The 23305-nt window shown below is 41.6% G+C and overlaps 1 protein-coding gene across 2 annotated transcripts in view; it reads right to left on the minus strand.

Annotated features, from left to right (window-relative positions):
* The window catches only part of LOC144818750 (uncharacterized), a 64323-nt gene that overhangs the window by 21168 nt on the left and 19850 nt on the right, over positions 1-23305 (minus strand). For both annotated transcript variants that reach the window (XM_078676460.1, XM_078676459.1), the window contains exons 3-4: positions 18930-19040; positions 12729-12842 (exon numbers count right to left, since the gene is read on the minus strand). In XM_078676460.1, coding sequence (XP_078532586.1) covers positions 12729-12842; positions 18930-19040 — 225 coding nt within the window. The remainder of the gene's footprint in view (positions 1-12728; positions 12843-18929; positions 19041-23305) is intronic.

Raw genomic sequence — 23305 nt, forward strand, 5'->3', positions numbered from 1 at the left:
GAGGATGCGGATTCACCGCCATCCTAATGAGGCCCTAAATATGAGATCAACAAGATCAAAAAACAACATTAGTCTCACTCACTTCTCTGGACTTTTTTGTTTTAACAGAAGCCAATTAAATAAGATGGACGTTGGATGGGATTCACCACCGCGGCCACATCAAACACCCACCGCCAGATTAGGATGGCGGTGGGAATGTGGTGAGACCAGCGGCGGACGGTAGGGCCGTCCGCCGCTGATCCGCGGGTTTTGCCGGGCCATTTGGTGGCGGTGTCTGCAAGACACCGTCAGCCAAATTAGGAAGCATGAGTAAACATGCTTTTCCGCCGTGGAAAAGCATGTGGACCTTTGCTTCTGGGGGGCCATTGGGGGCCCCCAGGGTAAAGGGGGGGTGGGGGTGCACATGGGGGTACCTATCATACCCCCCTGCATTTGCATGCACAAAGCGGCAGGCACCGCACGGTGCCTGCCGCTTTGTGCATGTAAATGTGAAACATGCTTTTTTTAACCTTGCGGCGGGTGCTGCTTCAAGCAGCACCCGCTGCAAGGTTAAAGATCCAGGATGTGATTTGAGAACAGAACAATGGGAAAAGGGGTTTTAACGACAATTGCACCTATCCTATTTAATGCCTCCTTGTTTTTATGGTGCCACGGATCGGAGATACTTTTCCCTAGACCTCCCAGAACAAAAAATTTTGTTCTAACATACAATTTATTTCAACGCTGATCCAGCACACAAAATAGTACAGTGAAAATCTGTATAATAACCATCACAGTTCATAAGACAAAGATAAATCAATTCAGTAGCAGATTCTTGAGAAGTTTTTTGGAGTTCAATCTTTATTTGAATCTTCACATGTAGGCAACGCGTTTCGTCCTCCACGGACTTCTTCAGGGCTACAAATAATATTTATATATACATACAATTAATATATATACACAATATATACACTATTTAACATTTAAAATACATTTCATTTCATTAAACATGTTAAAAACCCGTAACAAAACCCAAAGGGTGATCTGAAAAGACTTAACGATTCCATTTCCAAAAAGTGTATAATTTATAAATTTTACATATTTACACAGAACATGGCTATAACATTGTTCTAAACAAAGATCTGCTACTCTTTTCTTCTCTTATTACATGATTTCTTTGTAAGAACAGAATAGATTGGTCTTGATAAGAAAGAACAGAGGTGGGCCTAACAACCTCATATCTTTTTTTATTTTACGGTGCGTTTCTGGTAATATAATAGTTTTAGTGTCTGTGGGTTTTTTAAACAAAACATTCTTTTAAATTATAAAGCCTGAGAGTTGGCTTACCGAATAAAGTGAACTTTTCTTCATGATGTGAAAGAGATAATCTTCCATCCAGTTTAGAGATAGTATTATTAAAAAAGATTTTTTATTCTAAAATACAAGAATGAAACCATATTAGAATTAAGCATATTACGTAACCAGTAATGGTGTTATGGTCACTTTCAGGTTAATTTCATACCTTATCTTTGGTATATGACCGAATCTTCAACAACATCAAGTTTAGGCGAATTTAGGTCAAATGGCTCAGTGTAAAAGACATCTGAATAAGAAAAATACAAGTGAGTGTAAAATGGGCCATTCGTTATTTTGTATCTGCCACTGGATTGAAAGTTAACAATACTCCCGGGTTTAAATAGTCAAAATAGCTCTAGGGTATTCTAGTCATGAGCAGTTAACAGAAGTTGACATGTGTATAAAAACATTATTATCCCAAAACAGATGTTGCTTTTAAGTGAGGGAATGGCAGCCATTGTATACTGTCACACTCCCTTAAATATCCATCACTGTAGAAAAACAGCTATCTAAAAGCTTGACAAAAGCGAAGTATCAAATTCCCAAATCACTCGAGCTATGACCTAGTAGTCCAGGGTTATCACGCTTTTGGCAACGTTAGCATCTGCTTAAGAACACTATTGTCACCACGATGGTGTTACCTTTTAATGAGGAAAGGGCAGTCTTTTTTTTAAAAAGGAAAGGGCAGCCATATTGTAGTGACACACTTCCTTAAATATCTATCACTGAGGATAAGCTACTGTCTCGATATTTTAACTAGGGCTGGGTGACAGGTTCCCAAATTGCTCAAGCTAGGACCTCGTTGTAAGCTATAGTATGCCAGACAAATCTATTCATGTAGCATCTATCTAAAAACAACTAATTATTCTAGCCTCATTACACTTACTTGGAAGTTGTGGGTCCCGCTGGCTCAATCGCGTGGCGTCTTTTCTAGTGATGAATGAACCTCAGTGAAACCCCGACTTATATATGGTGTATAATTAGTAAACTAGATACACCTGTGAATGTATTATTCTAATCTACTAGGAAGGCGTAATCTTCCTCCGTAAAGGGTACGCCATCTTGACAGTGCCGGCAGATTATAAATCTAAGGCCCATATGGCCTGCTCTCTATAGCGCAGTTATATTGTTTTATATTAATACCAATCCTATCCACATTCCATTTAGGAGAAATGAGAGGAAAATTGGATACGTTAAGGATATATAAAAAAAAAGTTACGTAACTCGATGTGATTATAATTGTAGCTCATACTGTCATACAATTCTATTTAAATACAAATTGACCCTTTTCTGATCATATTTCTTAATGTGTGCTAGTTTACGGTATTCCGGGAAAAACGATCATCGTCCGGACCCGCCATTTTGAGTAGGTTTCGAAATTCAACTTGATGGCGTGATTTTAATCACCATCTTGTAGTGTATATGAATTGTGGATGCCGATAAAGCTATCCTGTATACATGACGCAATTTTAAGCGCCATCTTGTAGTGTGTAAACAACACTCAATAGAGCAATGGAGAACCGAATACTTAGGTTTGCTTCAATTTAAAAAGTAAAATATGTAATTAGACAGTTATTTTTAATTTGGTAACAAATTGGTAACGGGAATTGAGTTCTTCAAGCCCAAAATTAAATGAAAAATTATCATGGAAGAAAAACGATCATTAGAAATCGAAGTCCTCCCGAACAGTATTCTCAATACTTTTCACATTACACAACATAAGTCCATCAATTCTGTTATTTGGAAAATTAGTTTAAGTGCCTTTATATTATGTCATAATGATCTCCATAATTTTTGCCCATAAATATGACCCATGAAAACATGTGACCCTTAAATTTGTTTTGTTTGGTTGTATTTATGTGTTTGCTTATGACGATTGATACAGCACTTGGAACTGTTTTCCTTTATCACTTTTTAAAGATTCTCTTTAATAAAAAGTTCTTAATAATAAGAAATGGACAGAGTTAAATATAAGAGTGTAAAAATGGTAATATTCACATTGGATTCCTTCAGGAAATACAAATGTTCAAAATATAAAAAAATGGGCAGAAATGATGGAGATCATTAGGACATAATATAAAGGCACTTAAACTAATTTTCCAAATAACAGAATTGATGGACTTATGTTGTGTAATGTGAAAAGTATTGAGAATACTGTTCGGGAGGACTTCAATTTCTAATGATCGTTTTTCTTCCATGATAATTTTTCATTTAATTTTGGGCTTGAAGAACTCAATTCCCGTTACCAATTTGTTACCAAATTAAAAACAACTGTCTAATTACATATTTTACTTTTTAAATTGAAGCAAACCTAAGTATTCGGTTCTCCATTGCTCTATTGAGTGTTGTTTACACACTACAAGATGGCGCTTAAAATTGCGTCATGTATACAGGATAGCTTTATCTGCATCCACAATTCGTATACACTACAAGATGGCGATTAAAATCACGCCATCAAGTTGAATTTCGAAACCTACTCAAAATGGCGGGTCCGGACGATGATCGTTTTTCCCGGAATACCGTAAACTAGCACACATTAAGAAATATGGTCAGAAAAGGGTCAATTTGTATTTAAATAGAATTGTATGACAGTATGAGCTACAATTATAATCACATCGAGTTACGTAACTTTTTTTTATATATCCTTAACGTATCCAATTTTCCCCTCATTTCTCCTAAATGGAATGTGGATAGGATTGGTATTAATATAAAACAATATAACTACGCTAAAGAGAGCGGGCCATATGGGCCTTGGATTTATAATCTGCCGGTACTGTCAAGATGGCGTACCCTTTACGGAGGAAGATTACGACCTCCTAGTAGATTAGAATAATACATTCACAGGTGTATCTAGTTTACTAAATATACACCATATATAAGTCGGGGTTTCACTGAGGTTCATTCATCACTAGAAAAGACACCACGCGATTGAGCCGGCGGGACCCACAACTTCCAAGTAAGTGTAATGAGGCTAGAATAATTAGTTGTTTTTAGATTGATGCTACATGAATAGATTTGTCTGGCATACTATAGCTTACAACGAGGTCCTAGCTTGAGCAATTTAGGAACCTGTCACCCAGCCCTAGTTAAAATATCGAGACAGTAGCTTATCCTCAGTGATAGATATTTAAGGAAGTGTGTCACTACAATATGGCTGCCCTTTCCTTTTTAAAAAAAAGACTTCCCTTTCCTCATTAAAAGGTAACACCATCATGGTGACAATAGTGTTCTTAAGCAGATGCTAATGTTGCCAAAAGCGTGATAACCCTGGACTACTAGGTCATAGCTCGAGTGATTTGGGAATTTGATACTTAGCTTTTGTCAAGCTTTTAGATAGCTGTTTTTCTACAGTGATGGATATTTAAGGGAGTGTGACAGTATAAAATGGCTGCAATTCCCTCACTTAAAAGCAACATCTGTTTTGGGATAATAATGTTTTTATACACATGTCAACTTCTGTTAACTGCTCATGACTAGAATACCCTAGAGCTATTTTGACTATTTAAACCCAGGAGTATTGTTAACTTTCAATCCAGTGGCAGATACAAAATAACGAATGGCCCATTTTACACTGACTTGTATTTTTCTTATTCAGATTTCTGTTACACTGAGCCATTTGACCTAAATTCGCCTAAACTTGATGTTGTTGAAGATTCTGTCATATACCAAAGATAAGGTATGAAATTAACCTGAAAGTGACCATAACACCATTACCGGTTACGTAATATGCTTAATTCTAATATGGTTTCATTCTTGTATTTTAGAATAAAAAATCTTTTTTAATAATACTATCTCTAAACTGGATGGAAGATTATCTCTTTCACATCATGAAGAAAAGTTCACTTTATTCGGTAAGCCAACTCTCAGGCTTTATAATTTAAAAGAATGTTTTGTTTAAAAAACCCACAGACACTAAAACTATTATATTACCAGAAACGCACCATCAAATAAAAAAAGATATGAGGTTGTTAGGCCCACCTCTGTTCTTTCTTTAGCAAGACCAATCTATTCTGTTCTTACAAAGAAATCATGTAATAAGAGAAGAAAAGAGTAGCAGATCTTTGTTTAGAACAATGTTATAGCCATGTTCTGTGTAAATATGTAAATTTTATAAATTATACACTTTTTGGAAATGGAATCGTTAAGTCTTTTCAGATCACCCTTTGGGTTTTGTTACGGGTTTTTAACATGTTTAATGAAATGAAATGTATTTTAAATGTTAAATAGTGTATATATTGTGTATATATATATTAATTGTATGTATATATAAATATTATTTGTAGCCCTGAAGAAGTCCGTGGAGGACGAAACGCGTTGGCTACATGTGAAGATTCAAATAAAGATTGAACTACAAAAAACTTCTCAAGAATCTGCTACTGAATTGATTTATAAATATCCAGGATGTGACCGCCAGGGTGGCGGTCACATCCTAATTTGCATGGAGGGACCACCGCTGCCCATGCGGACGGTCCCTCTTCCTCGGGGGTGGCGGACGGACGCAGGTCCGTCCGCCATCCTAATGAGGCCCTTATTGTCTAAGAGATTTTCCATTGTTTGTGTTAAGTAAAAATGTATATATGTTTGTGTGCATCATCTGGTATGTTGCTAAGCAAACAGTCGTCATACTTCTGGGAAAACCATGCTTTGTATGGTTTCGTCAGCTGCAAGAGAGAGGCAGAGAGAGATAAGTAATTTCTCACAGGATGCGTAAAATTAATCCGATGACAAACTCAATAGATCATAGAGGGACCATCCAACATCACTGTAGGGCAGGGATCCTCAAAGTGTGGGCGAGCTCCTTAGGCAGTATAAAGAAGTGTCAAGGCAGGGTTTTAAAGGATCAATAAATATGACCTTTGGAAACAGACAGATATCATTCTGAAAAAAGTGCTGTGATTTTGGTGTAGGAAAACAGAGTCGCTGTGAGCCAATCTCTAGTGTGAGCCATCAGTTGTGTCTTTGATTAGTCATATCTTGGCTAGGAGTAGGTATTAAAGGAGGTCTCCAATATCCAGGCCTCAAGCATGCTGGAAGCACTTTTAGGTCTGCCAATAGAATGTTGGCAATCATGAGTTAGAATGCACTTTTGAAGGGGATAACCGAGCATAACTGCAATGCTTGAATTGTTATTTATATTCAGAGCTTCCAAGTGGCTCCAAGTCTGGTCCAACGCCTGCGGCTAGTCTGGTTATTTTGGCTCATCACATTGTGGGATTTGTAATTTCACATTTAATACTGTAAACATGGGCTCAAACATTCCTGCATATAAAGTGCTTTTGGCTGAAAAAACAAACTAGGACTGGCTGAAAGTGTCACACTTGCAGTGATGCCAGCTTGGCTTCATAGTGTCTCTAAAGAAAAGAAAACAATATATATAATTGTTTTAAATACCTTTGACTCCGTTGCTGTGCTTTTTTGTCTCGTTTGCTTACAATGCATTTACAGTTTCACTTTGCATGGGTTGTAAGGAAAATGTAAGATAGAATTGAAGATAAGTTAAAAGGTAAGATAGGTTGAAGTGGACAGGGGAAGGACGTTCCTATGGGGTTTAAATCTGAGTAAAACAGTTCCCATACTTTTTAGTAAAAAAAACATCAGTTCCTGATTGGGTGGGTTGCGGAAGGTTGAAAGAGGAGAAGAAGGATCTTCTCCACTGTTTGAAGTGAGAAGCAGATAAAGAAGGCGGTCTTGAAGACCCTTCTCTCTAGGGCGCCTGCTACCTGAAAGAAATGTAAATATATGCGCCTGGTTAACGGGTAATTCTGAAGGCTGTTTGGGAGCCAGTGAAGACTTAATTGATTGAATCTATAATTTGTTTAATATACATTTAATCTAATGTCTTGCATATTCACCGTGCTTTTTAGGTCTCGCCCTGGAATAGCATCCGAAGGATGCGTCAGTCCAGGGTCGGAGACTATAGCGAGCTGACACGGGGGAATGAGGGACAAAAATCTGTCACGCGCTTCTCCCCGGCTGGATTCAGCTGCTTGCACGCGCACCAACATTCACGCATGCGCACATCACAGGCACACGCATACACAGCACTCACGCATGCGCACATACACACGCGCTGCTTACTTTCACTTTGCAACCCCCCCACCAGTCATCGGATTTTTTTACACACGCACGCATGCATGCATACATACACACACACAGACACACGCGCAGGCACACACGCACACACAGGCACACAGACAGACAGACAGACACACACGCGCGCGCGCGCACATGTCCGCTCCCCCCCTCACACCCCACTCACCGAGTTCTTTTAGTGTGTCCCTCTCTCCTTCCCTCTCTCCTTCGGCAGGCAGCGGGTCATCCTAGTAGCAGGCGGGGCTCTCCACGAGGCAAATCTTCCGGCAATCTTCCGGCTGACGGGCACAGGAGCGCGGGGTAGGCTCCCGTCTGCTTCCTGTCTTTTTGCGGCCCCGCCCCCGTCCCAACACAGGTTGCCTGGCTTCCTGTTCGAGCCGGGCTGCGGGAACATTCAGGAAGGTGCCGCCCCTCACTGCTGGCCGTTTTGCTGGTGGCGCCGCAAATTGAATCATGGCGCCGTTCACAATACTGCTGCAGGCACCTCGCACTGACCCGGGCTATCGCCTTGCCTGTTGCTCAGTTGTTAATTTACTCCCCGCCGAATTATTGCAGCCGCCCTTACTATTTCAAAATTATAAACTAAATACGCCCTCATTCAGACAAGCTACTGGAGCGTCGAGGACCTGGTATCGCTGACCCTGAAGCTGCGTGCAGTTTTACTTCACCTCTCAAACTACGTGAGTACTTAATTTACATTTTTCAGTGTTCCCCAACGTTCTGTGCCACCCGGGTTTTTCACAAGACAAATAGTGCGAAGGAGGTTTCAGGCAGGGCAGGGCCTTATTCAGTCCACTATTCAGCCAGGGTTCCACACATACTGGAAAGTTAGTCCCAGGGCGTGCTTTCTTTTGCAGTGTTTTTTATATGGCGCGAAGGTGACCCGATGGTATAATTGAAGGGTTATTCTAGCGCCACAGTTTCATTACAAGGTCAAGTTCATTAGCTGTTTGGCACGTGGAAATTAAATTATTTTCCCAGAATCACAATATTTTGGGCCGGTTAGTCGAGTTTGGAACCTGGCTCCCAGTGCCAAAGTCAGCAGCCACTGATCATTTTTCCATGACCAGCACCACCATGTTCTGCATCGTGTATGCAGAAAAAAACAACAGATTTGTTTTGCCTTCTTACGTAATGCCATACCAAATTGTAGCAGGCTAGCAGCTGATGCCCCACACCACTCCTGCTAGGCTTCAGTGACGATGGAGCTACTCCACAATTCACAATCATGATCGAACACACCGATGTACGGTACCCAACCTCTGAATGAGGAGGGGCGGGACTGGGGGGTGCTGAGAGGTAAGACAGATTTTGTAGCCATCAGTTTTTGGTGGATGTTCCATTACCTGCCATCTCTACATGACGGTTTTCTGCTGTTTGCAGTCTTCCTCTAAATTGCATCATAGGCAAGCAATCACCAGTCAGTGCAATGGAGCTCAAATGCCACTTCAGATTATAAGGGCACTATGTTAGTGCCGTTCCATTTCTGGTACTTTGCAGCAGTTAAGGTATTAAAGTTTCTCGTTGCTCAGACGGGTGTACTTTCTGATATTTATATGTTTTATCTTATCTTCATTGCTTGATTTGGCTCGCAAGAAAGTGTCACTCAAAGTCTTTCAAATGGCACTCATAATTACACTGAAATTATGAAAATGTCACACACAGCACTCTGAAACCTTGGCAGCTATGCGGCAGCCTCTGTGACAGTGTGACCTGCTTCACTAATCACTAGCTGCGGTAACTGCAGGCTGCTGCTGCATGCAGTGCACACAAACGCGGACTTAGTTTTGGCAATTTAAAGTCCCGTGTTAGCACTGTGCGGCTGTGCCTGCAGTGATAAATTATGTGGCAAGCGATGAATTATGTGGCAAGTGATACATTATGTGGCAAGTGATAAATTATTTTGCTAGTGATAAATTATGTGGCAAGTGATAAATTATGTGTCATGAATTATGTGGCAAGTGATACATTATGTGGCAAGCGATGAATTATGTGGCAAGTGATACATTATGTGGCAAGCGATGAATTATGTGGCAAGTGATACATTATGTGGCAAGCGATGAATTATGTGGCAAGTGATACATTATGTGGCAAGCGATGAATTATGTGGCAGTGATACATTATGTGGCAAGCGATGAATTATGTGGCAAGTGATACATTATGTGGCAAGTGATAAATTATGTGTCATGAATTATGTGGCAAGTGATAAATTATGTGGCAAGCGATGAATTATGTGGCAAGTGATACATTATTTGGCATGAATTATGTGGAGGGGAGGGGCTATAATCATGCAGAAGACGCCATTTTGCTGCTGCATAAGTCATAGGTGGGCTGCATCATTATATGTCAATATGCAACATATTTTATATGTCCCTTTTTATAAAAACTAAATGTAACTACTGCAAAAAAAAATTCTTTTATGCAAACAAATTTAAATACTGCATAAATAATTTTAACAACAAATACTTTATATGTAGCTTTTTATGTACATAAGAAAACTATAGCATAAAGCAAAAAACATTGCCATTTACAATAATAATAGCTCAAACTTAAATAATGCGAGACCTATTGCATTGCAAATGCTTGTTATCATAGGCTTGGTCCTCTAAACACTATAAATACACGTTGCTATTCCTCAGTGCACAAACCAGGATTGAAATCGGTGACTGTCCAGTTACTCCCACAGACATCTGAAGAAATCGCATTCACCAAACGGGCTTTCCTTTCAGAAAAATGCATTTTCTGCATATAATCTGAAGTTGCATATATTTCTAATATAAACTTTATGTATTATATTTTATATGCAGTTACCTGTAGGTGAAAGGACAAGAAATTGGTAACAGAATATTTTGTTCTTTTTAGCCACTTCTCTCACCTCGCCCCAATTGCAGTCAGGATCACAGTTCCAAAACTTTTCTTCAGGCACTTAGACCACTGCATTTGGTCGGATTTTTAATATGCCCCTATAATCTGTAGATCTCACTTCAATTGTGTGCCTTGCTTGCTGTGTTTTTCACTTAATATTTTATTGTGGTAAATTAAAAAAACATAATTACAGATCAATTTTGTCTATATTTGTGGGCGGATGGGACCTCAGGCTGCACTCAAATTCTTCAGCTTGCTTACAGCATTTTATTGAACAATTATGAGAAAATCTGTTGCTCGATTTGGAGATGGGGTGGGACCTACAGTGAAAATATTTGACAAAGGATAGATATGGGGGGGGGGGGTGGCTTTGAAAAGTTTGAAAACCATTGTAAGGATCTTCTTCTGGGTTTGGGTGATTTAATAATCTGATTGGTCAGAAGCGGCTGTAGCAGTGCTTTAAATAAGTCGGTACTCTCCGGTAAGGAGTACCGGCTCTTTTTTATTTTGAGGAGACGAGTACCGGCACTTCTCAAGAGAAATGCAATACTTTTAATTGGCGAGTAGCGGCACTTATCAGAAACAAGCAGGTACTCTGCTACAGAGCGCCTGCATTTTTATTTTTTCATTTCAAGCACAGGGCTGTAGCTCTCCATGACTAGCACACATGACAGTGCCAATGAAAATGTAATTGTCACTTGTCCCAGTGCAATTAAGTTGGCAGTCTGGGGCGACTTTGCCCACACAGTGTTCTTCTGTCTCTCAAATGCCCTCCACAAAAAAAGTGTAAACCAATTGCAGATTTACACTCTACATGACTCAGGGTGCAGCTGCAGTAAAGTGCAGAAGGGCTCTCAGGCAGGGGGTAGGGTGCTGCTGTGACAGTGCGGCGGCCTTGCATGCTGCTGTATTGGACGTTTGAAAGCATTATCCTGCCTTCATTCGGTTTCAAGTTCGCCATCATAAGAAATCTCCACTGATAAGATATCGTGATATTCTCTGGAGTTATTTATAATTTGCCACCATTGAGTTGGATTGTACTAGCAGCTACATCGCTGAAAGAATCTCATCCTTGAAAATTCCTTTTCGTCATTGTTGAAACTTCACAACATATAGTGTATATCAGTTTGTGGGCGACAGACACTACAGGAAGACAACTGTTTGTGACAATATAGATATATTTGGAATGCCCAGGAACTGATCGTCTGCGTCTGACATGCAGTTAAACCTCTGAAGCAATAATATCGCTACTTCTTGTGACTCCTGAAGAAGGCGTTTTCACGCCGAAACGCGCGTTGAGTCCTACTCCGTTGAGGTTCACTCACCATAGTGTACATTTTTGTACTAATTAGTGATATGAATTTATAAACTGTATATTCTGAATATAATTGTATGATATTCATGCTTTTAAAGTTTCTGTTGTTTTGTGTAATGATGGTTATGCCATTTAGATGTATGAGTTTTTAATTTGTTTCCATTAAAAATATGATCATTTTTAGAAATGTTCCTTCTTTATTTGTAATTTTTTGCTGTCATATTATAGTACTTGTTTGCCATTTGTGTTGACTGCCTAGGGTGTTTGCTCATACACAAGTGCAGTTTAAGCCACCAACGTTGGAGTAAAGTATAGCCTAGCTAGCCAGCCTGGAGTAGTTACATGTTTTTTCTCTATGTGCTAAATGTTGGCCATCTTTTCTGAAGTAAGATGGCACAGGAGGAACTCAATGCAGTTGCTGCCCACCTGTGCCTACAGGCTAGTCCCCCAGGGAATGCATTGCTACAGTGGCCCTCCATGAGAGAGCAGCTCCACATTCCACAACAACCTATTTAAAGAACTACTGTGGCGAAAATTCACAACAAATAAAGGGACTGGAAAGGAATTCATTCGTACATGTGTGTATCCAACATTCCCTATGTTTGACTGAATGTGGCTGCCCAACACAAGTAAACATGAACCCCGGTAGGAAGAGGCTGCACTGGGCAAACCCTGTAAGGAAAATACCAGCTGAAATTAAGAACCACCAAAGTTATATGCGCCAGAGGTGGACCAGGTCGAGAGGCGGCTGTAGCTACGGAGGTCATATGAGGAGAAAAAAAAGGAAGAGGCTTCACCCATGCAAAGACTGGTGACCAAGAGGCGACCAAGACTAAGAGGAATCTATGTCTAAAACTGGAGCTTAAAGAATCCGGTAGTATCAAAGGTCATAGTTGGTTGATAACCGTATAAAATCATTCTTGAGACAGAGCTGTAGGCAAGGGGGTACAAGGGGGGGGGGAAGAGACGATGCCTAGCTCTTCTGATCTGCACCAAAGCCAGTAATGCGGTCATAACATGCATTGAGCAATGTGCAAAAAAAAGCTTCAGCTATGCAAAATTTTCTGAAGAATCTGAAAGTGTTGTGAGAATGCTCTCGCAGCTACACGCGTGTACTTACAGGAGGACACTTCCTCAATGTCAGTTCTTCTCTCCGATTCCTGTGGATCCCAGATCTCTGGCTCTTCTCTTATATTAACCCTGACTAAAGTGTCGGGATTGGTCATTTGACAGTCTGCAAGTATGACATAAATGCAACACTGCATTAGAATACATATATTAAAGATAATAAGTATCTACTTTGTTTTTTCATGAGTCAGCAGTCCAGTAAAGTTTCACAAAACCCACAACAGTAGAGTTTACATATCCCATTTTGTAAACAAATGCATTCAATGGCATTACTATATTTGCAAAACAAGGGCTGAACATTTCCAGGGACATCTCACTGTGTACAAAGAGCCCCTACTCAAGCCCAGGTTGTAAAAAGTCACTTTCACAAGCATCTGGAATTTATTATAATAAAAGAAAATAACTCTTGTATTAGTGACCCTGGAGCATTCCATCACCAGCGGCCTTAATTTCTCTCTCTTCGCTCTAACTCAAAACCTATTCCTACCCAGTGTTATTTTTATTTGTATAATGCTGAAATCAATGCAAGTTCTAGCTTACTGTATTCTTTCTCTTGATATTGTAAAGAGATCCTGGTCACCAGCATGTTGGAGGTCCAGATCGCTACCACTTGCTCCTTACGTAAAGCGCACTGACACCTACTTTAAGCTGAGCTGCGCTATAGAAAAATGTGAAATAAATAAAATATATAAAAACATTTGATTGATTCTGAATTTACAAATGTTGCATTTTGGTGTAAGACAATACCACTGGAAAACTTCATATGTTTTCTCTCTGATGTTCATACCAAGAGATTTTATCTTCCCTCGTCTAAATGTTCTCCCGAGTGTCAATCATTACTCTGCTGGCATTACAACGCATTGTCCTTTAAAACGCTTTGTGTTACCACGCAGGGATTTACCACATAACAGTAATATATATGTTACATATAGAAAATAAATCTGGTTTGCTCAGTAAAACATGTACTTCCAACACCAACATCAGTCTATCGGTTAACTTTCTACTGGTCAACTGAACCATCACCACAGATTTCTAATGAATAACCAGTATGCTAACATATTTAAAAAAAACTTTTCCCAAGTTTGGTAAACTTTTTTACTTTACCCAATAACGTTGGCAAAAATACTTTTATGTTAACTGTTAATTCATCGTATATGTTTATATTCAATGTAGAACGTAAGAAAAAATGCTACAGCATTAATACCTTAACTTTAAAATAAATCTCTTTTTTTAATGATTTTTTATTGTTTTCATTGATACAAGAAACAATACTACAGTAAGACGATCAACATTATTACAATCATAGCAGACAGTGTTGTCAGAACTTCCCACTTGACAAATTAGCCATGCCATCTCCTCCCCTTTCAGCAGTAATCACATATTTGCAATACATGTCTCCAGTACTTGGATCCACCAGGAAGCTCCTCAGTATCTCCACCTCCCATCGTCGCTGACCACTTTATCCCTTCTATTTAGCTGACCCTGTGCTTCAGCACCCCCTCCTTCCTCTACCTCCACCTCTACCTCTACCTGCCTGCGTCCTGTGTGTTCATCCTCTAAGGCCATGCCGGACCCAGCTGTCTTCCCTCATCCATCTCTTGGAATCCTTACAACAACACCGCCCAAATCTCCAAATTCTCTCCCACCCTATCGTCCACCCTGCCCAATTGAATATGTGCCTCCTCTGTCAAGGCCAATTATACCCTATCCCTGCTCCACTCGGATACCGGAGGGGTAAACTGTCCCAATCATCCGCCATCCGCCTCTTGGCAAACCAGAGCCAGGAACAGAAATTTCCAGCACACCACCACCCCACAGAGCTTCTTAACCACACCCAGAAGATACTGTCCAGGGGTTTCTTCCAATGCAATGCCAGTCACCCTGCCCAGTCTTGCCGTCACCTTTGCCTAATATCTGCACACAGTGGGACACATCCCGGCCATGTGCTAGAAGGAGGCGCCGGCCATCCCGCATCTCGGACAGTCCGCCAACCTATTAGCATGCATTCTACTCAGCTCAATTGTTGTCAGATGGGTTCGATGCACACAACTAAAATCAATCAATTTAAACAGGGCATTACAGGACACCCAATGAACAAGTGCACAAGTCTCAGCAGAAACTTGTCCGTTACGGCCTCCTCGATGCCATACACTCTAGCCTGCCAAGTGTTACATGTCCCCCTGGCCTTATGCGCCATATGCGCCACATAACAAAGACACCAGCAGCCATGGGTCGTCCACTGTCGACAGTAGCTGCCACGTTTCGTACCATGGGGGAACGCTGGAAACCGAGTCAAACTGGCAATGGTAGCATATTGTTAACACTGTCCTGCCCCTACCACAAACTTAACGCATGCTTCCTCAAACATAACAAACTCATCTTCCGGGTGTATGTCCCCCAGTATCTCACAGCCCCCTTCCTGCCAGCGAATTATGGACATAGTCTCGCTAATACATTTAAAGAGCACTAATGACCATATGCTTATCAGGAGACAGAAATCAACACCGAGAGCGTCAGCATGTTCCAAAAGGCAACCAATTTCGTCAGTTCCCCAAGCATCCGGTCCGTGTTGTGTCACCTCAGTACCTCTCCACCATGCACCACCATAATCCCCAGATACCTAAAGGCCTCCTTCTCCCACTGTAGCCCCGATAAAGGCAGTTCAGGACCTAGTCTATTATGTAGCGCCCCCAACAGGCTAAGAGTTACTTATTCCTATTGACCTTAAGGCCAATCACTGCCACAAGTTCATCTACTTTGTTCAGCAACAACGGTACCGAGTTCATCGGCGTCAGCGAATAAAATAACACATCATACACATGAAGCGATATCAGATGCACGCTGTCTTTATCTTTATACCTTTATACGTATCTTTATACTGAAATCTTGCAGGTCACTGTACAGACACCCCTGGCACAAACCCCTGTCCACCGCCCAACCCTCCAACACCAGCCCGCCGCTACAAACCTGGGCCCAAGGTGCCATGTAAAGGAGCTTCAAACAGCCACCGGAACCCGGACAGAATCCGGCATATCCTAACACCTGCAGCAGATATTCCTATCCAAGCATATCAAACACTTTAGCAATGTCTACTGACGACAGCACCAATTACTTGCAGCTATCATCGGCCGATTGCAGCAGATGGGCCAACTTGCGGAAGTTCGTGGCCATACTCCTGCCCAGAACGAAGCCACACTGATCCTTATGCACCAGTGTCCCCACCACACCATGCAGTTGTTTCACAAGTGATTTACACAACACCTTTATGTCTGCATTCATCATGGTCAGGGGCCTGTATGCCACTGGGTACGTGGCATCCCCACCCGGCTTCGGTACCATACAAACCACTCCATTTCTGAGTTTAGGAGGCAACTCCCCCTCCCTAATCACCTCCATCACCTCCCTATATACCTCAACAAGGGTTTTGTCAACTGTGCTGCAAAAGCCTGGTAAACCTTCACCTGGAAGCTGCCCCCTCCAAGCGACTTCCCTCCCACCATCTTGCCCAACGTCCCTCGCAGTTCCTCAAACGTCAACTCTGCCTCTAACCCTCATGACGCTTCTGAGGGACCACCGTAATATCCACATGCACCAGGTAATCAGTCACCATATCCAACCCTGTGTGTTGTTCTTCCCGATACAGCTCGTCCAAGTGTGCCCGAAGCACCCCATTAACCCCCACCTTTGCCAATGCCAATGTACCATACAGCATTCTCGAAGCCATAATGGGAAGTTTATTTTCCTCCCACTTTAACAGCCATGCCGACAACTTACTGGGCAGGTCTCCCTCCCTGTGCAATCTCTGACAGTATTCTTAGCGTGTCCAGCCGATCCCATGTTGCCTCAACCCACGCTTAGTATTCATAATCTCCACCCCCACCGTGGGGTCCAGTGCCTCATGTCTCTGCCTATTCTCCTTCTAATGTCCCCACTTTTCTGGACAGATGTCGTGGAATACTGTAAATTTTACTTATGCACTCCCCCGCATTACCGTTTTCATTGTTTCCCACTTGTTTCCCCAACTAGTCATGGAACCCTAGTTCCCACTAAAATATTTTGTCAGGCACTTGAGATGAGAAAACATATGCATCTATAACTTAGGAAGAGATAGTGATTGTGTCATGCAACAATGTATCAAGGAAAGATTTTTTTACCCACTGAAAGATCCCAAGCTTGATAATACGATGCTGGTCAGCAAGTAAAGGTGGGATCTAAAACACTTTTCTGAGGCACAGTATCCCAGGGATATTAACGGATATTCCACTCACTTGTTAAGAAGGAAAAGATCTTAATGGCCATTAAAGAAATAAAGCGAAAAACAAATAGAAACCCTGAATGGTAACTATGTGAAGACTTGTTACAGGTCACCTTAATGAGAAGGCATGTGATGAGACTGGGGAGCACCACAAAAGAATAACCTATATAAATGATGAGTTCCATTTGGTCTTAATTTAGAGTGGAACTGGAGTTTGCGTAACATAACAAAATAAAACTCCTGGGTATTCTATATAACCAGAGAGAAGGGGGAGGACCTGCCCTGGCTTCCCCATGCCATGGACCTCAAAGATGGAGAGGCACAGAAGAATACAAAGAAGCAATGACACCCTGGCACCTCCTGGAGTGAGAGAGTTCTGGGGATATCACATGTTGTGTCACTGGTACAAGGACTTGGGTTTCTTGAGGGACTCAAATAAACTTTTCAGAAAACTGGGGGAAGAGTGGACAAACGAAGATTTCCTTGCACTATGACAGATTATTGTATTCGTTTTTAAAGGGAGACGCTTCTCCAGTTCACAGTCGTGAACTGAAGCTGTGTCGGTTGTGAGCCATGTGGAGTCTCTGGGAGATAACTCAGGCAATGGCCAGAGGGGACAACAGTTGTTCACCCTAGAGTCTCCCTACATACATCGGATCAACCAGTGTTGTCTCCTGTTACGGACTGAGGCAATATGTTTGCCACTCATTGCTTTTAGTCAGTATGCTATGTAGTGTATACAGGCGCATGGAAGCCTTGCATTAGGCCACACCTACCGCACCTTGGCCCGGAAGTGCATCCCGTAGAAACACAATAAATCATACCCTTGGTTAAAGCCATAACATTGAATAAAAGAGGACTGCATTTCCCCTCCAAGACATGTATGTTTTCAGCTTAGTCTCAGGCGGGGCACAAGGGATGGAGGGTTCCAAGTAGACAGTGCTCAGCGCCAGGACACCCTTGGGTAACAGTGCGCTTTATAAACCCATATAACATAACATAACAAAACAGTCACGCTACTTAATGTACTCAATACATTGAACTGCAATGCTGTTTTCCTCTGTCAAACACATTTCTTGTTCCAGGGTCAGACGAGGCTGATCTCTAGGACCTTCTTGGTAAAGTATCTTGCCTCTCAAAGGGTAAGGGCGGAGGGTGGGAGGAGTGCTCCTAAAAGACAGACAAACACTTAGCGAGACTTAAGTGCTGACCGATAAGGATTTAAAAAATATACATGGGCGGTGGAGGGCCTTCCTAAAGAAAGACTACAACAGTGCCATAGGGGTTAACTTGAATATACATGGGCTGAACACGGAGAAGGGGAGACGTGTGCAGAAGGCTGAAAAAGAGAATCGATGTGTGGTGGGAATAACAATCAACCGCAAAGAACCATACTTTCTTTTCACATTAATACACGTTGTATGTATGAATTCTATTTCTGAAAGACCACCACTATTAACAAACGTACTGCCCAAGAACACATGCATTTTACCATTTCTGATCATGTCCCCAGGGTTGACTGGGCTTAAGATAGCATTAATAATGCTCAGGAAAAGGAGCTGTAAATTGGGGAATTGTTTCCACAGTACAATCGTCGGTACAGCTGACTTGGAAACTGTTTAACCTTAAACTACAAAAATGCAAAGAAAATGCCTTCCTTTCAGCATTATCTTTGCTGCATTTGGAAAGACCTTTTATTTTCATTTTTAATTGTGTTCCAGGACCCCAGGCTACAGCTGATCTATTCGGTGTTTATGAATATTTAAGAAGATCTATTATGGAAAAGGTCAGTCCCACCTCAACTTTTAATTTCTCGAAAAATAGACTGCGTCTATGCGGAAAGTCTTGACATTTATTCGCGTCTTTAGTTTGGCACGAGCAGCTGCGTCATCACATAGCAACCCTTACCCCTTTCGGAAATCTGCACCGGATACTCACTTGGGGAATTATTATCACTGCGTCTTCTCTTGGAGTCTGGAATGCTGACAGAACACAGGTCATCCTTTTCTTTGGCTCTCAATGAAAATACAGAGGTGGCGATGACAGGACCTAGCATTGAAAGCAGAGAGACGTTAATAAGAGGTAAACAGCCATTCCTCAACTATCTAAAACAGTGTGGTTTGTGAGGAGCAAACTGAGCGCCCCAATAAATTAGTATGAGTTACAGCAACTGGACAAAGGTGGGCATCATGATCTGGGAACCTCACAACTGAGGAGTACCTACTTATTAAAGGCTATAAATATACAAGTGACAGTGTCCCTACTTACTAGAAACCAAACTATGGAAAATTATGTGCTAAGAAATGAGGTCAACAGACTGAAAATGAAATAAAGAAAAAATCATTTCTTAAAAGAACCCTCACTCACCCTAGTGGTGACATGCTTCATCATGGGGTTCCCACAGGAGGGACCGAATGCCCCCCCTGTGTGCTGCGACGCCTGCAATTGCATTTTAAGACATGATTTTTTCTTTATTTCATTTTCAGTCTGTTGACCTCATTTCTTAGCACATAATTTTCCATAGTTTGGTTTCTAGTAAGTAGGGACACTGTCACTTGTATATTTATAGCCTTTAATAAGTTGGTACTCTTTTGTTGTTGTATGATATCGAATAGGGGTTGAAGAGTGGCCTCCCATACCCTGTCTCTCTTGTTGATTATATATAACCTCACAACTGACCCATCCATCTTGCTTTGAGAGAGGGCTTGTTATGCAAATTAGCAGGGTTGCTAAACTGGCTAACACTGACAAACTGATGCTGAGCACAGATGGGACACTGCAAATACAAGGAGATGCTGGACGGAGCACTGAAACTTTTCAGACACTCACCCCCAGTCACAGATCTGGGTTGAATCCATCATCATTCTTTAGCTACCTTCGCCACCTCAATTCAGACAGACCCAGTTATATGCAAATCAGTCTTGACCCTGTGCCTCATGGGAACAGTCCAGCTCGAACTGCCAAGCCAGGTCTTCCCTGGAACGGAAACAAGCATCCTGGGACCGGTTTCGACTAACAACCCTCATCAGCCAGGCTAGCTTGAATCCAGTGGCAAAGTGAGCAAGGGACCTACGTCCAGGCATACCCTGCCAACTTAGGACAAACAAAGCAAACACAAGGAGATAATGGACAGAGCGCTTGATGCTTTACTATTGGATTCTGAATATTGAAACGTATCGTGTTTGATTATTCATCAGCTGAGTCACTTCAGGGATAATACGGATGACATTATTAGCGTTCACGATGGAATATCTGAGGATAACTGAAAAGCATCTTTGATTGAGGATAACACCACATGTTATCTTGTTACTGATTATAATTATCAATTTGAATGCTAGACACACTGTATCTAGATATACGCATGTTGTACCACTTGTTTCTTTTCTTTTTGTGGAACTTAATAAAAATATTATTCCCATTTAAAAAAATTGAGCTGTGTACAACAGGTAACAATGTCTTGTGAGTGTCAACGGAATGGCTTACCAGGGCATGGAATTAAAGAGGCCATGACCAGCTTTAAGATGACCAGGATACATTTAAGGAAATGGTTATAGAGGAAAAGTATATGCAAATATCCCTGACCAGTTGATCCATACGGTTTTTTCCAGGGACAGAGGCCGAAGTTTACCCAAATGTGAAGTTTTGGCATTTACCAGGGCAAACTGGTTGGCTTTCAGAATGCCCCAACGTTGGAAGTAACAGTTGAGCACCTGATTGTTGACTTTCCTTGAGAAGATATACAAAGTAGTTTTGCACCTGTGTTCTGCCAATAGATGTACTTGGCAAACTGACCAATGCCAAATTGTTTGCGCCAGACTTGACAACTGCGGGGAGTGGGTGCCTCCCTGCTTTTGCATCTAGTACATGTTTCTCATGTTGTCTGTGCAAAAGAGCTTTACCTTGTTGCATCGTTGCTGTTGAAAGGCTTCAAGTGCTAGGAGCACCATCAATAGCTCCAGTACACTGATGAACAGAAGCTGCTCCTGTTGACATGGTTTACTCTGGATTGACAAGTTGCTCCTGTGTGCTCTCCAAGCCATGAGGGATATGCAAGTATTGATGCTGGTTTGTGCAGACTGACCTAGAAGAGAGCTTTTTGATTCCATCACTTGAGTTTGTGCTGCACGGTGGTGTCTACCAACACTAGATCTTTCCATTCCCCAGTTGCCATTAACCATTGTCTTGTAAGACACTCTTTAAGTGGACACGCGTAACCTGGCGTTTGGTAGTAGGGCAATACATGACACCATCATCCCCAGGATTTTCATTAACTTTCTCGCTGCAAGATGAGGCAACATCTGGTAAAAGTGAAGCTGCCACTGGACTTTAAAAATACATATCTCTGGTTCCCCTTATTGGCTTTTTGTCATATATTGTTTATTACATATTTACTCTTTCTCTTATTCAGTTTGGTAATTTTGTTATATTGCATTTCAACTTTATTACTGTTTTGGTACTGCCTATTTACTGTACATATTGCCTGGTGATCAGCGTATCTGCTCTCCGCCATAGCTACGAGGGCGTTCAACTCAGGTTAATTTAGTGACTTTGAGGGTTCACCCCGCTAACTGCTGTGATTGTTCCTTGAGGTGCTTAGTCTCCTCAACCCCCCAATAATACAATTTCTTACAATAGCTATACGGAAGTAAGCATCCTTTGAGTTAGCCATCTAGCCCCACTTGTAGCAATGGAATGATATCCTACAGGGTGGTCATTTTGATGAAGCCAGATGTGATGAGAGCTCGAAAACGTAGTATTGGTGCAAAGTTTTGTCTTTCTTTGATATAGGAAAGTACAGGGAATAGGCTCCTTGTCTATTTTCACTCCATGCAACAAGTTTGATTGGTCCTTTTAGTAAGAGAACTTGAACGTCTTCCAGCAAGAGTCCGCAATGCTCCTTGATGATGACGTGTGGACAGTATGGAATGTTGGGTGGGGTATTTTACAATTCTAAACAATAACCATAGACTACAGTTGAAACTACCCTATCATTATAGGTTATATCCTGCCAGTGAGAGAGGCATAACCTCAGTCATCCTCTTAGAGGTGCTGAATAGTCAGGGGTCAGCTATTAGTTGACTCCTTGGAGCAGAGGTACCTCTACTATGTACAGTTACACCTTTAGCACAATTGTTGCCTTTAAAGCCCCCCTTGGATATAGTCCTTGTTTAGACTGTGGCTGGCCTTCCTGAAAGTGCTGCTGCAGTTGAAATTGCTGCCTATTTTATGCTGTCACTCCTTTTGTTGTGGCACAAACTACAGGTCTCCACCATCCCGGCTTTTGATGTCCCATGGGTTTTGCAGTCCATTTTCTTTTTTGATTTTCTGAGCATCTCATTTGCTTGTGGGCCCGCACAAGTGCTTGCCATTTCATAGACGCTTTGAAGTATGTTACTGTACTCGTGGGTAAAAGCCAGTAACCCTAAGCCATGCGTGACATCTCAGTATTATATGGGTGTTCACTTGTCTAGAAACTATATCTACTGCATGTAGAGGGCAGTGTTTAATAGCATTAGAGATGACGTTTCCTTCCGGCGCTATCAGTGTCGGTATGTGTTGGGGAGGTGTTTCAAAAAAGCTTCCACCTCCTCCCATTGATTCCGGTTGTATCTTGCTAGGAGAGTCAGTGAGTTTTCAATACGACAGCGCATAGCTGCTCAGGGTGCCACACACTTGCCTGCTGTGTCAATGCAATGTGCCCTCATGTAAGTAATGGATCCTGCGGTGCAGTCTTGAATTTTTTTCTCTATTCTTCGTTTTACTACCCTACATTTCACTGGCCTTTAAAGAAGTCATTTGCGTTTTTAACAGTGGAAGGCATTGAGTGATGTGCTCTGTCTTTGATAAAGTTTCAATGAGAAGTACTGCTCTTCTTCGTCCACATGTAGTAGCACATTGTGTTAAGCTGCCCTGCCTATAACTGTGTGATACACAGATGTACTGTTTGGGGACGAGGCTTTTCACTGGATGTGGCTCTAAAGAAGGGTCATCATAAGGATCAACTCTATAATCATCCCAGGCATCATCCTGCTGTTCTGGGATGTATGGAGCCTCATAAATTAGTAGAGGCTTATTGTATATGTCTTGATCAGAATCAGAGCGAACAGATGGTGTTGGCGACATTTGTGGAGGAGAGAATGATGGTGTGGCCTCAATAATTAGTGGCCTGTTACTGATTCCCTTTTCCTTATAGAAATGGAATATGCACTGATATCTTCTGATATGGCTTTGTCAAATGTTAATCTCGGTTTCTTAAGTTTAGGCTTTGTAGCGGAAGGTGGAAGTGCTTTTATCTTCCGTGTAGTAGAATCAAT

This window comes from Lissotriton helveticus, chromosome 2_1 (assembly GCF_964261635.1).
Source record: "Lissotriton helveticus chromosome 2_1, aLisHel1.1, whole genome shotgun sequence".
Lineage (NCBI taxonomy): Eukaryota > Metazoa > Chordata > Amphibia > Caudata > Salamandridae > Lissotriton > Lissotriton helveticus.